Below are 19095 nucleotides of genomic sequence, written 5' to 3'. Positions count from 1 at the left end.
TGTGTCACACGCTTGCGCTAAGCACACATAATGCCATCATCATTTCCTGTGTTTCCCTCAGGCCTATAAAAATGAATCCATCTTTATCAATAAAGCATGCAAACTCCACTAGTTCTAATATCCTGCCCATAGCAGTATGAGTCTAAAGTCATATTCAGCTCACCTAGAAATGTCTGATGATTTCCTGGTTCAATCCTCCTGAAGGATGTTCAATAAAAGAAAGTAAAGTGACAATGAGAAGTATTTCATATTCTTCAAATAATAAGGGAATATTTGATATACCCCTTGACTTCTAGTATGCCTTTTGTTTTCACAATGCTGATAAAAAACCAGTCTAAAATAGCGTTGTGGCCCATAATTTCAGGCATAAATGGTCATCTTCAACTTTTAGGACCTTGCATTAGTGGTTGAATAACTTCATGTTTTCTGATCTTATCTGGCTTTATCTTTACACGTAATTTCATGAGGATGCAAAACAAGTCTGTGTCTAATGTTTGAAGTTCCATATTTTTACACCTCATACGATCATTACTGAGAACCCATCTCCTATAGGACTACTACTCTGCCTTCAAAGAAATACGTTAAGAAAAGAGGGGAAATATCAGTAAGCATTTTCTTTTCTTTTTGACAGCAAATCCATGCCCTGTTCCTTTTGTGATTCCCGAGAATGCTCTGCTGTCTGAAAAGGAGTTTTATGTTGATCAGAATGTGTCCATCAAATGTAGGGAAGGCTTTCTGCTGCAGGGCCACGGCATCATTACCTGCAACCCCGACGAGACGTGGACACAGACAAGCGCCAAATGTGAAAGTAAGTCAGCAGGCGGAAGCCAGTTCGTGCCGCTAGTGCGAAATGTTTTCCCATCCCTGTGAGGTTGTTTTCAATCAAGTCACTTAGTTGTAGATATTTAGATCTCTGTGCTATCACAGTTATCATCTTCCTCATTAATGTTTGTAAATTTTTTTTAATCTTCAAATTTCAAACATTAAAAAAAAAAGCTTTCCAGAACTAAACTAAAACCCACCTGACTAGGATTCACTGAACAGATTTTCAAAATCTGCTCCTCTAAGAATGAGCAAGATATTAAATTCAAAATACAAATTTTTCTCCACACTGTCAGAGTCCCCAAACCATCCTTTAACAGACTATGAATGTTTTGCAATCGAAAAATTATTCCACAGTGGTTCTCAAACTTGAGCCTGCATCAGAACCACCTAGAGAACCTGCTAAAACACATTTCTAGATGTTGCTGGTGAGGATGCTGCTGGCCCAGGAAACACAATCTGAGAACCACTAGCAAGCACTATGTTGCTAGCACTAGCACTATAGGTTAGTGCTTTGTTACTGCATTTATGCAATCTGGAGGCATCTTTTGCAGCCTTGTGATAATGCAACATTTTTTAACACACACTTTCTAACTCCATTTAAAACATCTCACTGCCAGCTGGGTGCGGTGGCACTGTGGGACGCTGAGGTGGGCGGATCACCTGAGGTCAGGAGTTTGAGACCAGCCTGGCCAACATGGCAAAACCCCGTCTCTACTAAAAATACAAAAATTAGCTGGGTGTGGTGGCACACACCTGTAATCCCAGCTACTCGGGAGGCCGAGTTAGAATCTCTTGAACCTAGAAGGTGGAGGTTGCAATAAGCCAAGATTGCACCACTGCACTCCAGCCTGGGAGACAGAGTAAGACTGCATCTCAAAAAATAAATAAAAATAAATAAAAACAAAAATCCCCCTGCCAACATCTGCCCTCCAGACTAATTTGTTGTCCAAGCTACTCTCTCTACAGTAATCAATTAAAATATTCATTGAGTCCAACCAGAGGCAAGGCACAAGGCTGCATAGTATAAGAATGTATCATGCCTACAATGGTCTTCATCTTCAGTACACTTGCACTCCACTTAATGAGATAAGAAATATGCCTGTGAAGGTCATGGGGATTCTGCAATCAGAAAGACTTGAGTTTGAATTCTGTCCTCAAAACGTTTAAACTTATGCCAGTGCCTTACTTCTCTGAGCCTTAGGGCTGTCATTTGTTAAGAGTCTCAATTATACCTATCTTGTAGTTATTATAGATATCTTATAGATTTGAAGAATAAATGAATTGGTGCATATTAGCAATATTTCCTAATAGGAAGATATACACAACAGCCCAAGTCCCTGAATTTTCAGCTAGCAGCCTATTGCAGTATTAGAATGTTTATTTTGCGGGGAGAGGTCAAGATGGCCAACTAGAAACAGCTGTGGCCAGAGCCTCCCATCGAGAAGAACAAAAACAGTGAGTGAATCCTGCACCGGCAACTGAGGTATCCAGGTTCTCTCACTGGGACTGACTAGGCAGTTGGCACAATCCACAGAAAGCGAGAAAAAGCAAGGTGGTATAACGGCCCACCTGGGAGCCACATGGGGCAAGGGGAGCTCCCAACCCCAGCCAAAGGAGGCGGTAAGCGATGTGCTACCCCGCTCAGGAAACCACACTTTTTCCATGGATCTGTGCAACCTGCAGATCAGGAGACCCCCCTCATGAGCCCAAGCCACCAGGGCCTTGGGTCCCAAGCACAGAGTTATGCAGATTCTTGGCACCACTCAGCTGAAAACTGCCTAAGACTACCGAGTTATCGGAGGGAGGAGCAGCCACCATCACTGTGGCTGCCTGCTGCCTAAGATGACTGAGCTTCTAGGGGAAGAGGCGGCCACCATCACTGCAGCTCCAGTCTGCCATTTTTTTCCCTGCTGGTGCCAGGGAGACTAGGCAATTTGGACAGAGGAGGAATTTCCCCACAGTGCAGCACAGCGGCTGTGACAGATCGTGGCCAGACTGCCTCCTTAGGCTGGACCCTGACCCCTCCCTCCTCACTAAGCAGGGCCTCCCTGTGGGAATTTCAGCAACTCCAGTCAGGGGTTTACAAACGGAACTCTGATCTCCTTGAGATGGAGCCCCTGGGGCCCCATGTGGCCATGGTCTCCACAGATCAGCAGGCTTAGTCCTTCCCCTGCTGGCTCTGAGGAATCCAGGCAGGCTGGACTAGTGGGATTCCCCACAGCACAGTACACCTGCTCTGCCAAGGGGCAGCTAGAGTGCTTTGTTAAGCGAGTCCCTGATCCCAAGCCTCCTGATTGGGACGAGACCCTCCCCCACAACAGGGGTCACCAGACACCTTATACAAGGGCGTTCTTGCTGGCATCAGGTCAGTGCCCCTCTGGGACAGAGCTCTCAGAGGAAAGAGCAGGCAGCCATCTTTGCAATTCTGCAGCCTCCGCTGGTGACACCTTCAGGTGCAGGTGTAGGACCCAGGTAAATAGGGTCTGGAATGGACCCCCAGCAAACCACAGCAGCCCTACAAAAGAGGGGCCTGACTGTTAAAAGAAAAACAGAGAAAGCAACAACAACAACAGCTATCAACAAGAAAGCCTTCACAAAAGCGTCATCCAAAGGTCAGCAGCCTCAAAGATCAAAACTGGAGAACTCAGGAAGAGAAAAAAATCAATGAAGAAAACACTGAAAACTCAAAAAGTCAGAGTTCCTCTTCTCATCCAAATGACTGCAACATTTCTCTAGGAAAAGCACAGAACTGGGCAGAGGCTGGGATTGATGAATTGAAAGAAGTAGGCTTCAGAAAGTCGGTAATAATGAAGTTCACTGAGCTAAAGGAACATGTTCTAACCCAACGCAAAGACGCTAAGAACCAGGATAAAACATTACAGGAGCTGTTAGCCAGAATAACCAGGTTAGAAAGGAATGTACATGACCTGATGGAGCTGAAAAACACAACACGAGAACTTCACAATGCAACAAGTATCAATAGCTGAATGGACCAAGTGGAGGAAAGAATTTTAGAGTTTGAAGACTATCTTGCTGAAATAAGACAGGCAGACAAGATTAAAGAACAGAGAATGAAAGGAATGAACAAAACCTCTGAGAACTATGACATTATGTAAAAAGACCGAACCTATGATTGATTCGGGTACCCAAAAGAGACGAGTATAGAATCAACTTGGAAAACATACTTCAGGATATCACCCAGGAGAACTTCCCCAACCTAGCAAAACAAGGCCAGCATTCCAGTTCAGGAAATCTAGAGAACCCCAGTAAGACACTCCATGAGAAGATCAACCCCAAGACACAGAATCCTCAGGTTCGCCAAGGTGAAAATGAAGGAAAAAATGTTAAGGGCAGCCACAGAGAAAGGCCAGGTGACCTACAAAAGGAAGCCCATCATACTAACAGCAGACCTCTCTGCAGAAGCCCTAAAAGCCAGAAGAGATTGGGGGCCAATATTCAACATTCTTAAAAGAATTTCCAACCCAGAATTTCATAGCCGGCCAAACTAAGTTTCATAAGTGAAAGAGAAATAAAATCCTTTTCAGACAAGAAAACACTGAGGGAATTCATCACCACCAGGCCTGCCTTGCAAGAGCTCCTGAAGGAAGCACTAAATATGGAGAGGAAGAATCGTTACCAGCCACTACAAAAAAACACCCTGAAGTACAAAGACCAATGACAAGATTAAGCAACTATATCAACAAGTCTGCAAAATAACCACCTAGCATCATGATGACAGGATCAAATTCACACATAACAATGCTAACCTTAAATGTAAATGAGCTAAATGCCCCAATTAAAAGACACAAAATGCCAAGCAAATGAAAAGCAGGAAAAAAATAGGGGTTGTACTTCTAGTTTCTGACAAAACTTTAAACCAGCAAAGATCAAAAAAGACAAAGAAGGGCATTTCATAATGGTAAAGGGTTCAATTCAACAAGAAGAACTAACTATCCTAAATATATATGCACCCAGTACAGGAGCACCCAAATTCATAAATCAAGTTCTTAGAGACCTACAAAGTCTTTAACATTTACACAATAATAGTGGGAGACTTTAACACCCCACTGTCAATATTAAATCATCGAGACAGAAAATTAACAAGGATATTCCGGACTTGAACTCAGCTCTGGATCAAGTGGTCTTGACAGACATCTACAGAACTCTCCACCCCAAAACAACAGAATATACATTCTTCCCATTGCTACACAGTACTTACTCTAAAACTGATCACATAATTGGAAGTAAAACACTCCTCAGCAAATGCAAAACAACTGAAATCATAACAAACAAACATTCTCTCAGACCACAGTTCAATCAAATTAGAACTCAGGATTAAGAAACTCAAAACCACACAGCTTCGTGGAAGTTGAACAGTCTGCTCCTGAATGACTCCTGGGTACGTCATTGAAATTAAGGAAGAAATCAAGAAGTTCTTTGAAAGCAATGAGAACAATGAAACAATGTACCAGAATCTCTGGGACACAGTTAAAGCAGTGTTAAGAGGGAAATTTATAGCACTAAATGCTCACATCAAAAGGGTAAAATGATCTCAAATTGACACCCTAACATCACAACTAAAAGAAGTAGAGAACCAAGAGCAAACAAACCCTAAAGCTAGCAGAAGACAAGAAATAACCAAGATCAGAGCAGAACTGAAGGAGATACAGACACAAAAAACCCTTCAAAACAATCAATTAATCAAGGAACTGTTTTTTTGAAAAAAGTAATAAAATAGGGCACTAGCTAGACTAATTAAAAAAAAGAATCAGACCATAAAAAGTGATAAAGGGAATATCACCACTGACGCCACAGAAATACAAACAACCATCAGAGAATACTATAAACACCTCTATGCACATAAACTAGAAAATCTAGAAGAAATGGATAAATTCCTGGACACATACACCCTTCCAAGACCTGAACCAGGAAAAAGTTGAATCCCTGAATAGACCAATAACCAGTTCTGAAATTGAGGCAGTAATAAATAGCCTACAACCAAAAAAAGCCAAGGACCAGACAGATTTATGGCTGAATTCTCCCAGAGGTACAAAGAGGAGCTGGTACCATTCCTTCAGAAACTATTCCAAACAATTGAAAAGGAAGGATTCCTCCCTAACTCATTTTATGAGGCCAGCATCATCCTGATACCAAAACCTGGCAGAGATACAAGAAAAAGAAAACTTCAGGCCAACTTCCCCGATGAACGTCAATACAAAAATCCTCAATAAAATACCGGAGAACTGAATCCAGCAGCCCATCAAAAAGCTTATCCATCACAATCAAGTTGGCCTCTTCCCCCAGATGGAAGGCTAGTTTAATATATGCAAATCAATAGACATAATTCATTTATTGCCTTCTGATTTCTGTTGCATAGTAGGCATTGTGTCCACCTTAGAGGGGAAAAAAATTTAGAAAAATCATAAAAATTTGTTATCTCCTCTAACAAGTTTTTGGTAGCATTATGACGACAAAGTGACCTTTTAGAAGCCAGCTCATAAGGACTCTTCATTCAAAATTGAACAAACTGGATTCTGATTAGAATCCTGACACCAATCTAGCCCTTGCCTTGTGTCCCACCACGGAATAATTCTAATTATCTTAAGGCTTCTTGTAAAATTCTCAAAACAATATCAGTTATAAAAATTTTATTTAAATATACAGCATATGTCCCTTTTAAAAGAGAGGATTGTCATCCAATCTAACACAGATCCCAAAAGCAGAAAGTCACTCTTTTACAGTATTGAAAAGAGGAAAACTAACATGAAACCTTGAATTTCATAAACCTCGTCAAGTTGTATTCATTGAGCATCTATAGACTAGAAACAATATTCATTCACTGACTCATTTTCAAGAGCATGTTGCATGCTAGGCACTGTTCTAGGCATTAATAAAATAGCCCTGATACAATATGCAGTACTACAATTAATGATCTTTACACTAAAACAATAGACTACAATCATCATGCTTTCTCTAATTTAATAAGCAAAGTCTCTTGCAGCCAGTTATTTGATGAGGTACAAGAGCTAATTCTTGTTGTCCTACAGACTGCTTTCCTTAGGTTTAAAGTAGGCTCACCTTCAACATTTGAATCAGAAGACAAAAAAACTTTTGATCTGTGTATGTCTAATTTTTCTCAGCAGCAGCAGTTAATTCTTTTAGTTCTTACTATTCTAGATAAGTAGGTGAAAAGGTTTCCCTTACGTATTTTATTTTTGCTCTTTAATTCATTCTGAGAGATGAGACTGTGTTCTCAGTCTGTGTTAATAGCACAAGCTTAACTGTTGTTTTGTTTTCCTGTAGAAATCTCATGTGGTCCACCAGCTCACGTAGAAAATGCAATTGTTCGAGGCGTACATTATCAATATGGAGACATGATCACCTACTCGTGTTACAGTGGATACATGTTGGAGGGTTCCCTGAGGAGTGTTTGTTTAGAAAATGGAACATGGACATCACCTCCTATTTGCAGAGGTAAGGAAATATTTGAATGGTTATTTCTCAGTGAAACTGCAGGGAAATGTGTATAGAAATCTGATTGTCCAACAACTAATATGCATACTATTTTATTTTTCCTTGGCCTTAAAATTTCTTTTAGCAGCTGTGTAATTTTCTTTTAATGTTATGGTTTGAGTTTTAAAAACACATAAAACTCTTAGGTTCTGTGCTTGAAATTCTGCAAAATAGAAAGAGGTAATGAGGCACCCTAGTATTATGTCCTTCTAAAACTTACACTTTTATAATAAAATATGATTTTTATACATCATAATAATTATTTCATTCATCCTACAAATATTTGCCAGAAGTAAAGAAGTATGCTAGTACACACAGATAAAACCAAGGAACTAAATAATTGAGTTGTTGGATGAGTTGACCACAAACAATGTTCAGATTTGGACTGTTTTTTTTTTTTAAATACTTTGTTTTAGGGTACATGTGCACAACGTGCAGGTTTGTTACATATGTCTACATGTGCCATGCTGGTGTGCTGCACCCATTAACTCGTCATTTAACATTAGGTATATCTCCTAATGCTATCCCTCCCCCCTCTTCCCACCCCACAACAGGCCCCGGTGTGTGATGTTCCCCTTCCTGTGTCCATGTGTTTTCATTGTTCAATTCCCACCTACCATTCAGGACTTAGGCATGGGCAAGGACTTCATGTCTAAAACACCAAAAGCAATGGCAACAAAAGCCAAAATTGACAAATTGAACCTAATTAAACTAAAGAGCTTCTGCACAGCAAAAGAAACTACCATCAGAGTGAACAGGCAACCTACAGAATGGGAGAAAATTTTTGCAATCTACTCATCTGACAAAGGGCTAATATCCAGAATCTACAATGAACTCAAATTTACAAGAAAAACAGATTTGGACTTTAATAACTGGTGAGGCAGGGAAGATTGAGGAAGTCAATGGATGAATGGCATGAGCCTCAAAAGAAACGGGCTATTGCAAGAGAAAGAGGACTCATTGTCTGGCAGCAACAATGAGAAGTGAGATCACCAATACATGGGATGTAAGAGAATGTAGAGCCTTTCGAGAGGGTTGCTGAGGGGGGACATCTTAAAGGAATATCCCAGACTTCACTTGAAGTCTAAAGTCAGAATGAGTGTTGTGTATGTGATATTGAACAACATAAATGTCTGTTGACAGATACATGGATAAAAGCGTGTTGATAGAAAGATGATGATGATAAGATAGATTGGATAGACATGCAGATAAAAATAGGCAGATACGATGAAATATTATTCAGCTTTGCAAAAGAAGAAAATCCTGCCATTTACAACAACAGGGATTAACCTGGAGGACATCGTGCTACATGAAATAAGCCAGACACAGAATGACATCTACTGCCTGACCTTGCTGATAGGTGGAATCTAAAATAGTCAAACTCATAGAAGCAGAGAGTAGATGGTGGTTCCCAGGAGCTGGGAGGGGGTGAGGATAGGGAGATGTTGGTCAAGGTATCAAAGTTTCAGTTATGCAAGATGAATAAGTTCTGGAGTTCTGATGTCCAGCAATGTGACTGTAGTTAACAATACTATATTGTATACTGAAAATTTGCTGAAAGGACAGATCTTGTGTTCTCACCACAAAAAAAGAGAGAAAACAATAACTATGTGAGGGGATGAATGTGCTAATTAGCTCAATTGTGATTATTTCACAATCTATACATAAATCAGGTTGTAAATCTTAAATATATACAGTTTTTATTTGTTGCACCTTGATAAAGCTACAGGGAAAACTGAAATAGCAGCAGCCAATAAAATTCTGTACTTCTCCACATACTGAAATTCCCTCTTGAGATTCGATTTTTGTCACTCTTCCTGAAAGCTTGACTCAAGGAAATAGTATGAGATATAAAGGGGCAATTCTATTTTCTGACTCCTTCCCTTCATAATTCCCTACATTTGTGACCCAACCTGCTTCTTTTCCAGCTGTCTGTCGATTCCCATGTCAGAATGGGGGCATCTGCCAACGCCCAAATGCTTGTTCCTGTCCAGAGGGCTGGATGGGGCGCCTCTGTGAAGAACGTGAGTTGCTCTTCAGATCTTACTTTGAGTCCTGACAAATTGCCTGGATGCTCCCACCTGAGGGGAGTTACCAGGAAATGGTTGTACTGTTGGGAAGAATTCATTTGCTGTAAGTCCTTGTCCACACCAAACAGAGCACGTATGTGTCAACAGGTTGCAGAAGATCTAGAATATTAATGACTTTGAAAATACTGTTATTAAGATCCATCTAAAGTCATCTTCACATGCTCCCTGGCACAAATTTGCAAAAGTCTTCTTGAGAAGGAGCTTGTTGTAAAGTCTCCAAGCTATCCTTTTCCCTTAACTCAGGGTCTACTATGTGCTATGTCAGTCATCGCTGCAGTTGGTATAAACGTGCACCACTGCAAAACCTGTACTTTCCAGGTAATATTTGCAGCTCACCATTTCCTTTGTTATTGTTTCTACTAATTAAGAAAATAAGGAAAGCTGGCACTCCTATATCCATGCTTGGTAAATTAATATAGAATTTTGATCCTTATAGAAACATTTGAATTTGAAATTCCAGGGAAGTATAGATAGTGATGTTAAATTTTTTAAATATCTTAACTACATTTTATTTCAATATCTTAAAATATATATAAGGATAAAATGGTTTCATATTTCAACAGGAGCAGTGTATGTAAACCATTAAGAGTGATTCATGTGATAGCCATTGGTCTATACCAGTTTTTCCTACAGGGCAGGAATTTTATAAGAGACTAAAATGTTTTAAGTGTGACTTTTTCAACTAATCTATAAAGGAAAATGTATGATGGAAATAAATTTAGGCTGCTAACAACTCACCAAAACAAGTATTCTCAAGTGATTAAAAAAGAAGAGAAATCACACTTTTCTCTTCCAGCTCACCCCAGTCATTCCATTTCACCTAGAGCTCCCAGACTTAACCTGCTCTTATGTCAAGAGTCCAAAGACTTAGTGAGCATTGACTTTGGGGTACCCCACGACAGGCCTGGCTTGGCTGCCTTAGCTGGTCTGGCTCACTGAGCATGTGCCTGCCCTCCTTCATTACACCAGCGCTTCCCAAGCTTTGCTGTGCATACAGATCATCTGGGAGATCAGCAGATCTGGGTTGGTACCTGACATCTGCATTGCTAACCAACTCCTAAGTGATGCAAAGACTATTGGGGTTAGGGAACTTGATTTTGGGGAGCGAGGCAACAATCTCACGTCTTTTAAACAGACTATGCCTCTTTAAAGATTTCAGTGATTTCTAGGAGGAGGAATGATAGTCATGAACAGTGTTGGGGAGGCATCATTCAGTCACCATCAGTCCTCAGCTTCTCGGAAATAAAGAGTGTGTTGTCACATTGTTACCAAAATGTTGCAAACTCCAACCCTATGTTACAGCCTATCTGATTCCATTCTCACATTTAGTTCGACAGGAAGAGAGCCTCAAGGCAGCCAAATCCTCTTAGAACATTTTATGTAATTTGTAATGGAAATTTGAAACTATAATAAATGGAGACCGTTCTGCATATTTTTGTGAAGAGTTAAAGCAAAGCACTTTGCAGACACTGATTACCGAATGTCTTCACTGAAAGTGGATTTGGCCTTAGAGTCATTACATCTGGCTAAGAATCCAGGCTTACTTTCCTGATTGTGTTTTCCCAATGATACTCATTAATAAGCACAACACATGCAGGAAAGTTATTTAGTGAGTCATACAAGGTTTCACTCCTGCAAAATGTTTTCTGAACCCTTGAACCTATCTGAGATGTGTACTTTGATCAACGCCATTTCAACGCCCCCCCCCCCCTTTTTTTTTTTTTTTTTAGCAATCTGCATTCTTCCCTGTCTGAACGGAGGTCGCTGTGTGGCCCCTTACCAGTGTGACTGCCCGCCTGGCTGGACGGGGTCTCGCTGTCATACAGGTAGGCCTCTTTCATGGTTTGTTTTCTTGGTGGCTCAGTCCCATGAAACTCCAGAGGACCCTGAAGAGTGTGACTCAGACTCAGAAGTGGTGGCAAAGTGAAAAAGTACTGATGTTTCTCAAAAATTCCTCAAGATGATCCCTTGATTGGTGCCTCAATGCTGAATTTTATGGTTGCCTAAACACGTTTCCAGGTCATATGCCAAAGAATAGCATCTAAGTCTACTCAATTACCTGTCTTCTTTATGTCATCTGCTTTATTTTGCAGAGCATAGAGAAGACATTACACAGAGGTTCAGAATAATATTTATTTTAATCTCTAAGAAGCTAAATTACTAAATTTATGCTTACTCTTTAGAAAGAACAAGGTTATACATAAATACAATTTAAGTTAAAATGAAAAGAAAAAAAAAAAAAACACTTTATCCAGTCTACCATTGATGAGCATTTAGGTTGATTCCATGTCTTTGCTATTGTGCATAGTGCTGAAATGAACATACATGTGCATGTGTCTTTATGGTAGAATGATTTCTATCCCTTGGGTATATACCCAGTAATGGGATTGCTTGGGTTGAATGGTAGTTCTGTTTTTAGGTCTTTGAGGAATCGCCATACTGCTTTCCTCAATGATTGAACTAAATTACACTCTTACCAATGGTGTGTAAGTGTTCCCTTTTCTCCACAACCTCGCCAGCATCTGTTTTTGTTTTGTTTTGTTTTTTTGAGACAGAGTTTCACTCTTGTCGCCCAGGCTGGAGTGCAGTGGCGTGATCTCAACTTACTGAAACCTCTACCTCCTGGGTTCAAGCAATTCTCCTGCCTCAGCCTCCCGAGTAGCTGGGATTACAGGCACCTGCTGCCATACCCTGCTAACTTTTCTATTTTTAGTAGAAACAGAGTTTCACCATGTTGGCCAGGCTGATCTTGAACTCCTGACCTCAAGTGATCCACACACCCTGGACTCCCAAAGTGTTGGGATTACAGGCGTGAGCCACTGCATCCAGTCTATTTTTTTACTTTTTAGTAATAGCCCCATAGCCATAAAAAAGAACGAGATCATGTCCTTTGTGGGATATGGATGGAACTGGAGGCCATCATCCTTAGAAAAGGAACAGAAAACCAAATACCACACATTCTCACTTATAAATGGGAGCTAAATGATGGGAGCTAAGTGATGAGAACACATAAACACATAGGAACAATAGACACTGGAGCCTACTTGAGGGTAGAGGGTGGGAGGGAGGAGAGGATCAGAAAAAAATAACTATTGGGAACTAGGCTTAGTACCTGAGTGATGAAATAATCTGTATAACAAACTCCCGTGACACAAGTGTACCTATATAACAAAGCTGCACATGCACCCTTGAACCTAAAATAAAAGTTAACAAAAAGTTTAAAGAAAAAGAAAAGGAAAAAAATTACAAAACTCATCAAAGAGATGGTTTCTTATCATGGACAACAGTAACAAACGGTAGTTGATTTATTAGTAACAAACATCCTCTTGTGGACCTCAAATACAGCATTTGGCCCACTGTACTTTGACATCTGTTCAATTGCTTGATTATCTATCCCTTCCCCCAGCAGATTATACGCCACTTGAGGGCAAGGATTTTTTTTTTATCATCTTTATATCCCCAGTGCTTAGCATAGTGCCCAAATATAGTAGATACTTTTAGTAAATGTCAAATAACTCAATTTAAAATGACAAACTACCTTTCTAATGTCCTCAAATTTTAAGCCACCATTTAAAAAATAGGGCTTGCTATATTTATGAAGTATTAATTCTGACATACCACTATTCCTCCTATAAACAATGTTTATACCACCTCCTCACTGGAGTAAAACATAAATGGCATGTAAAGTATAGACAGGGCTTCCTGACACCAGAGCTTGTTGTGAACCCTAAGGCTGGGAAGACCATATAATTTAGCTGCCAAACCAGGACATTTTTGAGAGTAAAAGAGGCACTATTAATAAGTAAACCAGAGAAATGAGACTGAAAAGTACTGTTACAGACAAAAGCAGACATGCAGTTGTCACCCTACCTGAAGCCTAAATTGAGCCATTCATGAATGTAGAGAAGGAAAAATGTCCTGGAGGCTGAATTTGAAGGCCTTATTTGAGACTCTGAAAGCAGTCTATAGTGTTTGTTTATAACAAATCAACTTTGATATTTACCCACGTTTCTCCTGTTCATCTATAAACAAGCTCTGCTTTTTTCCAGGTACCTTACTGGTGCAGGTAATGAATGAATTACTCTTGACTCACCCTCCCTTTCATCTGAGGTTACAGCACCATCACTATTTTTGTTCCTTCCTGCTCAGCATCTCTCACATTGTACTCCACACCACTGTCACCAGTCAGTAAAAGACTCTGGATCATGGCCCAGTTGACCTTCTTGTCTCCATGTCCCTCCAGACTGAACATCATCAATGTACTACGTTGGCATGTCTTTGCCCTGTTTAAGAGCCTAAAATGGTTCTCTGTTTTAGTCTCCACATCCACCCTGAATTCTTTGACTTCCAAGGTGCTGCATAAGCCAGCTTCAGCACAGCTGAAGCACAACTCACTTCTTATCCTACCATCACACACGGTGCCCTGCAGTGACGGTTTTCTCACTACCCCTGCAAGCAGCCTCTTCTCCTCCCCAGTCTCCTTACATTTGCGCATGACCTTCCTCTTTCCCCCACCTATTTTAGCCTCACTCAACCCCCAAGTCCTGCCTAAGTTTCCTCTGATCTCTAAACTTTTCAATATCACAATAATCTACTTTCTAACATTCCATTTCTATAAATGTTACACAACTAGTTAGAATCATGCAGTTTAAAGCTAATAAATAGATCTGATTTATTTGCATTTCTTTTAACACCTTAGCTGTCTCACAAGAATATGCTCCTTAATGACACTGAACTCTATAGCCTTCGTTTCTCCAAATCTTACAGCAGCTACCTCAGCATAGATCCTACTTACACCCCTAAGTACTAAGCATACCATAAGCATATAAAACAGGGGCTCCTGCCCTCCAGAATTTCAGTCTAGGAAAGGGGAAGGGATGTGGCATGGCCTGTAAATAGATAACTAGAATGTGTTAAGATAGAGGCTAATCAAAATCTGTAAAATGGGCTATGACAACAGTGAAAATGGGTAAACTAACCAAATGTTGAAGTTCAGAAAAAGCTTCCCAAGCATAGAATCTGAGGAGAAACAAAAGGAGTTCGTTGCAACTAAAGGCATGGACCACAAGATAGACAGGTGTGTTCAGCAAAGGATAACCAAAGCCATAGAGGAAATGCAGGGGAGTGGCTGGAATGAAGCTCTAAAGATGGGCAGCATCAGATCAGGAAACACACCACATGCCAAGTGCAAGATGCTAAATTATGTGTTGAGAGCAACAGAAGCCACTGAAGGATCTTAAGCAGGAAAATCATGTGATCGGATTTTCTTTTAGAAAACTGATTTTGGCAGCAGTATGAAAAGTGGAAGAAGGCAAGACTTACAATAGAGAGATTCATTGGGGGGTTGTAAAAGCAGAATTGGCAAGAATTAATGAAGTCTGGAGAAAACCACAAAAAAGTAGATTTGAGAGACAGTAAAGAGTAAGAATCAATGCTACTTGGTTACAGATCTGTTGTGAGGGGTAGAATCCAAGAAGAGTCAAAACTAGTTGGAAGAGTAAAAGCTGTTTCCAGCTTGGGCACTGGAGTGGAAGGTGTTGCCATTTACTGAGACAGAGAAGCCAGGAGAAGCAAGCTTGAGAGTAGAGATAAGGAGTTAAGTATGAACACGCTGAGTCTGAGAGGACTGTGAAACATACAAGCGGAGTGACAGGCAGTTGGATGATAGTTTAGGTTCCCAGAAAATTCATTTAGATGAAGATAGAGATTTATAAGTCATCACTGAAAAATACTCACGGGAGGAAAAAACACTGCAGAAGACACGCCATATGAAAAGGTGGCCCTGAATGGAACACTGGGACCACTGATGTGATAGGGAAGGAGGCTTAAGCTTTTAGACAAGGAAGTAAACGTAATGACTAGTTTGTTAGTGCAGTCAGGCACTGCTAATTCAGCATAGTCCTGAAAAGAAGTAACGTGTTCTTGTATCAGCAAGCAGAAACTATGGGGAGTTGGTTTTCAATTATTGAGTTTTAGTTTTGCTTGTTTTAATCCTGCCTTGTTTCATAATTTTCTTTCCCATTAGATTGCTAATAAGTGCATTCTGCTGGCCAGATCTTACTCTTAACTTACCAAGAGAGCTCCCCAAGGGGAAAGACATATTTTACTTGTCTTCTCTCTTGTTCTCTCTGGACAAGGACCAGTGCTTATCAAGTGCCTGCTGCTTGCTTAGCAGACGTTTTCTCCATATTTTTTGAATGAATGACTGAAGAAAGGACATTTACTTATAATTCACCAAAAAGGAGTTTTTCATCCAGGAAAGAGCCTGCCTTTCTGTGCTACAGATATTGGAATGGTTCTTATTTCCAGCTTTCTCCCAACAGACATTTTATTTCCTTCCTACAGGGAGTTCTCCATTCTCTTTGATATGTTACACTTGCTAAAAATTCATCTAGACCTAATACCAGCATCTTCAGGTTTTTTAACAAATAAATTTATGCAGATGAAGAGTTTGGTTATGAGATTATGGATTTGTGAGAAAGACACCTAGATAGTGAATCTTTCAGTGTCCTCTCAGGGTTTTATCTGTGGCTAACCAGTTTCTGTAATTCTAGTTAAAGCTGACAAAAGCCGTGAAATATGTCTCCTCACCAAACACAAAGGGATGTTGAATCATCTGTTATTTTAGACAATCCATGTGCCTAATTTATTATCATAAAAGTTGACGTCTGACTTAATCACCCAATCAATCATAGAATTCAATGCTAACTCCCTCGAGGAATTTACAATCTTGAGCTTCAAGTCAGTGGAAAGAAATGTACAATCTAATTGAACACACAAAAAATTTATAGTTTAAAATATTCAAAGTGTCAGATTGGTTGCATAAATAAAAAAAGATTAGAGAAGAGGAAAATCAGTGGACTTGGAGTGATCAGCAAAGGCTTCAATAAGTAGGTAGAACTTAATCTGGGACTTAAATGTGAAAATTGACCAGCTTGGAAGGAAAAAGGGAGGTGGTACCACGTAAGGATGTGAGGTCAAGCAGAGCGGCAGAAATGGATAATGCTAACGGTATATGAAGACCAGCAGTGGCTGCTGCAGGAAGTAGAGGCAAATCTTATCCTACGTGCCTTTATGGATATCGCCAGAATTGCTAAGTATTAAATAAATCAATGCATGGGTTTTTTATTCCAGCTGTTTGCCAGTCTCCCTGCTTAAATGGTGGAAAATGTGTAAGACCAAACCGATGTCATTGTCTTTCTTCTTGGACGGGACATAACTGTTCCAGGTAAGATAACCAAAAACTAATGTTCACCTATAACATGAAGACTCTAAAATTCAAGTAAATTGTCGTAAGAGCCAAAAGTTCTGTCTAGTTTGACTGTAAGTATTTTGTATGTGAAAACGTCCATTTTGAGACAGGCTCTCTAAATTTGAACTAAAGCCAAAGCTAAGAAATATTAGTTCAGGATTGACAAAACAAGAATATCTCAAAAATAAGCAGTCTTGTACTCACTTCAGCAGCACATATACTAAAACTGGAACTTCACAGAGAGGATTAGTATGACCCATGCTAGAGGATGACACACAAATTTGTGAAGCATTCCACATTTTTTGCAATTAAAAAAAAGGGTTATATAAATAAATCATCTTCTTGAACAGAAGATTGCATCCTACAGATGCAAGGATGTAAAATAAAGAAACTCAATGTATTTTATTGAAAATGACCCAATAGATGTTTAAGTTCTTCATTACAATAAAAATAGTATTGAATTGATAGGAAACGTTTATTTTAAAAGTAAAATATTTTGTTTTATATTTTAGTGTTTCTATGCGTAGCATTTCATTGACTACAAAAAGGTTATGTAAAAATATGTTTTTTCATCGGTTTCTCATTTCTGACCAGATAAATATCATAGTTTAAAAATACGATCCCAAAAATAAGTCAAAGGGAAAATAGTTAAAAGATCATTTATAGCTTTTTAAACATCAGGAAAATATCAGCCATATTGTGACATACCATAGATAAAATATTTTCAATATTCAAACATTGTCCTCACCAATGTTGCAATGTTGAAATATCAGCTATATTTTAAGACTTTCAATATATATCACTGCACTTAGATTTGTATCATATACACTTACCCCTATCATATAAGGACTCATTAAAAACAAATGGGTATTTCCATATTCAATTTTTTAAAGTGGGAAAAATTCAGTTAACTGAAAACAACTTTTATTTTTCATTTCCTGATTTGTTATTTTGATTGGAATGTCAAAGTCAACTTGCAAATATAAAAAAGCAATTAAAGTAAAACCTAGCTTAACAACAACAACAGATCTGTCTAATGCCAGTGAATTTCCTCACATCATCTCAAGTGTATGCCATCTCTGCAAAAGGAGAAAAAATAAACTGAACCCTAAACAGCAAATTTGAAATGGACAAATATATTTAGAAGCTGCCAAGATTATACCTTTACCTGAGAGCAGAGTTGAACTTAAGAAAATGAGAGCCAAAAAAAGAGAAAAGAGAAAAAAACAGTGACTCAAAAAAAGTATTTAGTATTTTCTTATAATATTAGATTTTATATTTCAACCTCTTCATTTTTCAGATAAAGAAAAGGAAGCCCAGAGAGAGTTTGCGTGATTTAAAAACTGTCCATAGGAGTTCTTTCTTGATTGAGGAAAGGATAATTATTAGCTTGTATTAAAATATTGTACATTAAATAATAAGGAAAACAAGATCTAGATTTTTTTACGCAAAAGTTTGATGTAGGCATCCAAGAAAAATAATGGCAAATTAGCTGAGGTGTAGCCCACATTCAAGGGAAGGCTAACTAGCAACCCAGAGGACCAGGCAGGTTCCTCCTCCATATACTGTAATTCTTGTTAAAACTGTAGCTAGTTTAAGCAAAGAAGAGAATTTATTATCACAATAGAGGGACCTCGTATGGAATCCAAAGACAGAGGAGTGGTTGAGCATCAGGAGGACCAGACTGGGGATTGAAAGCCACATGTACCTCTCCACTTCCCATGTCACCGCCTCTTCCAGGGTCTGCTGCATCCTCTGTCTTGCTGCAGAATGGTTTTCTTCTGTTTGGTTCACGTGGAAGGGAAGGACAGAATTTTTTTTTTTTTTTTTTTTTTTAAAGACAGAGTCTCACTCAGATGCCTAGGCTGGCATGCGGTGTGCAATCTCGGCTTACTGCAAGCTCTGCCTCATGGGTTCAAGCGATTCTGTCTCAGCCTCCTGAGTAGCTGGGACTACAGGCATATGCCACCACACCCAGCTAATTTTTGTATTTTTAGTGGAGATGAGGTTTCACTATGTTGGCCAGGCTGGTCTCGAACTCCTGACCTCAGGTGATTTGCCCACCTTGGCCTCCCAAAATGCTGGGATTACAGGCATGAGCCACCATGCCTGGCCAGGACAAAATTTCTTACAGAATTTTTTACATGTCACCATACAGTATCTGGAGACATAGTACACTGTCCCAGTTTAAAAATCCAGGACTCTGATTGGTCCAGATTGATTCAATGGCCAAGCATGAATCAATGAACTGTAGTCTCAGGTTGGATTATGTTGTACCAACATAAAGGGTAATTTTGGCAAAAAACTGGGTAAAAGGGAGGAGAGTCTGGCAATTCCCAGACGAAAGGAAAGCGGGAGGGGGAAGAGTGCTTTTCTGAGAAATAAACAATAAATGTTACCGTGTAATTTTTTTCC

General features: G+C 39.5%; 1 protein-coding gene, 1 long non-coding RNA gene and 1 other non-coding gene across 4 annotated transcripts in view; 2 read left to right on the top strand and 1 right to left on the bottom strand.

Annotated features, from left to right (window-relative positions):
• Window positions 1-19095, bottom strand: part of LOC116475534 (uncharacterized) — a 137458-nt gene that overhangs the window by 7985 nt on the left and 110378 nt on the right. The gene's annotated exons all lie outside the window — the stretch shown is intronic.
• Window positions 1-19095, top strand: part of SVEP1 (sushi, von Willebrand factor type A, EGF and pentraxin domain containing 1) — a 227046-nt gene that overhangs the window by 204555 nt on the left and 3396 nt on the right. For both annotated transcript variants that reach the window (XM_058445970.1, XM_032164839.2), the window contains exons 43-47: window positions 632-808; window positions 7129-7299; window positions 9267-9362; window positions 11159-11254; window positions 16563-16656. In XM_058445970.1, the coding sequence (XP_058301953.1) occupies window positions 632-808; window positions 7129-7299; window positions 9267-9362; window positions 11159-11254; window positions 16563-16656 (634 nt within the window). The remainder of the gene's footprint in view (window positions 1-631; window positions 809-7128; window positions 7300-9266; window positions 9363-11158; window positions 11255-16562; window positions 16657-19095) is intronic.
• On the top strand, window positions 16877-16983 carry LOC116475969 (U6 spliceosomal RNA). The gene has a single exon (XR_004250058.1). It is a non-coding gene; the product is annotated as a U6 spliceosomal RNA (small nuclear RNA).

Source organism: Hylobates moloch, unplaced genomic scaffold, assembly GCF_009828535.3.
Source record: "Hylobates moloch isolate HMO894 unplaced genomic scaffold, HMol_V3 SCAFFOLD_10, whole genome shotgun sequence".
In the NCBI taxonomy this organism is placed as follows: Eukaryota; Metazoa; Chordata; class Mammalia; order Primates; family Hylobatidae; genus Hylobates; species Hylobates moloch.
This window is presented reverse-complemented; position numbering and strand designations above follow the sequence as displayed.